This window comes from Egretta garzetta, unplaced genomic scaffold, assembly GCF_000687185.1.
Source record: "Egretta garzetta isolate BGI_Z169 unplaced genomic scaffold, ASM68718v1 scaffold526, whole genome shotgun sequence".
Classification (NCBI taxonomy): Eukaryota; Metazoa; Chordata; class Aves; order Pelecaniformes; family Ardeidae; genus Egretta; species Egretta garzetta.
In genome coordinates this window covers 794631-796306 of record NW_009259967.1, presented here as the reverse complement: position 1 = coordinate 796306, position 1676 = coordinate 794631, and the positions used below count along the sequence as shown (strand labels likewise).

General features: G+C 47.6%; 1 protein-coding gene across 1 annotated transcript in view; it reads right to left on the bottom strand.

The window, feature by feature from the left end:
- The window catches only part of TYRO3 (TYRO3 protein tyrosine kinase), a 37022-nt gene that overhangs the window by 21891 nt on the left and 13455 nt on the right, over positions 1–1676 (bottom strand). Inside the window, exon 5 of the mRNA XM_009640225.2 lies at positions 1172–1287. Coding sequence (XP_009638520.1) covers positions 1172–1287 — 116 coding nt within the window. The remainder of the gene's footprint in view (positions 1–1171; positions 1288–1676) is intronic.

Sequence of the window (1676 nt, the reverse complement as noted above, 5' to 3'; positions counted from 1 at the left end):
CCAGCGAGATGATGGTTTCTTTTACTTGTGAAAGGGAATAAACATCAGAGCATGAAATCTCTGGTTTCCTCCCCAAATAAAAACAGGACTGCAAGTAAGTTAGCTAGGCTGCTTCCAGCATACCTCGTGTTTATAATCCTCCTCTACATAGTTGGCAACACCCCACAGAAATTCCACTCCAGCTCATATTGCTTCTGTAATCAGGTAAGGAAAGCATAGGGGCCCAATATTGAAACCTGGCAGATAACTCCATGGGGAATGTGCCTAGCTGTGTTCACATGGCCTGCTTCAGGAATCACCATTTCTTTTTGACACTCGGTTACCAGACGTTTGAGCTGATTTTACAGTTAAGCTTGCAATACTAGAAACTAACTCTGCCTGAAGTTGGACACGTAACGTTGTTCCCAGAAGGCTAAAGAAGCAGACCAATTTTTCAGAGATGTTGAGTACTCAGCATCCGGTAGAGCTGAAGGATATTATCACCCTTGGTTTTCTGGGCAGAACTGGTCTTTGACAACAGAAAAACAATCAAGATTTAGAGGCAGGGCTTAAAATTACTCTGAAACATGCAAACAGGCCTGACTTTGTATCAAAAAGCCCAATCTGACTCCTGCCTCCGTCATTCCCACCTTTCCTGTACCACTTTCCTATACTTTGCAAGCTCCTCATCCCTTGGGCTCACCGATATGTCTGGATCCCAGCATTTTGTCCAGCGCCACAAAGCATGGGGCTGAGCTGCCACAGGAGTGACAGGCCACTCCACTGCACTGGAACAAGTTAGCACGGGCCAGCTGCCCCACACTAGCAGGATGCATGAGCGCCCTGCGGCAACCCAAGGGCACTTCCCATAGAGTGGTACATGCTTCACATGTGCTGCAGCGTACGACTTTGTATGGGGTAGCTGCCACGGAACAACCAATGTGATAACCTGCCAGGAGGGAGTCTCAAATTCTCAGCTGGACACTTCACGCTCAAAACTGGCCCTGCTGCTCAGCACCTATTTGTACCCAGTGTTGCATCCTGTTAAGTTTCCATGTTTTAAACTGCGGAATAAGAATTTAAACACTGCTAACAAAGCAGTTAGGAGAACAAAAGATGGCCCAAGCAGTGTCGTGGCTCAGAGGACTCCCATTCTTCATGCAGGGCAAGGGACAATCCAGAGGGGCCGTACCTGAAGAGTGCAAGAGTGGAGGGGTGCGCGGCCATCAAATCCTGGCACCCAGACCACGCTGGCATTGCTGCTGGTGACTTGGCTTACAGTTACATTGAGAGGCGGGAGAGGCATGGCTATAAAGGAAACAAAGAGACCTTTCAGTACACACAGAATTGAGCAGGTATTCACAAGAAAATGGCAGAGGCTTGAGGCTAGAAATTATGCAAGGAAATCACTAACAGAAATGGTACAATATCACACCTTTAGAAAGCATCCCTGACTGTTGTGAATGAAACTATTATTTCACACTGAACGAGCTATTGGTACCCATTCTTTGATAGCATACTTGCTTGATGCATACGGGCAGCGGTTAATCTCTCTGATAGCAATGCCAGCGTCTGATATTTACACCTTGGCTACTCAGCCCTCATCCCTGCCCCCTCCATTGCAACGCAGGACCCAGCCCTACCCACACAACTGCCTGCGGACCTATATTGTGAACCAAATCAGGGATTTAAAATCC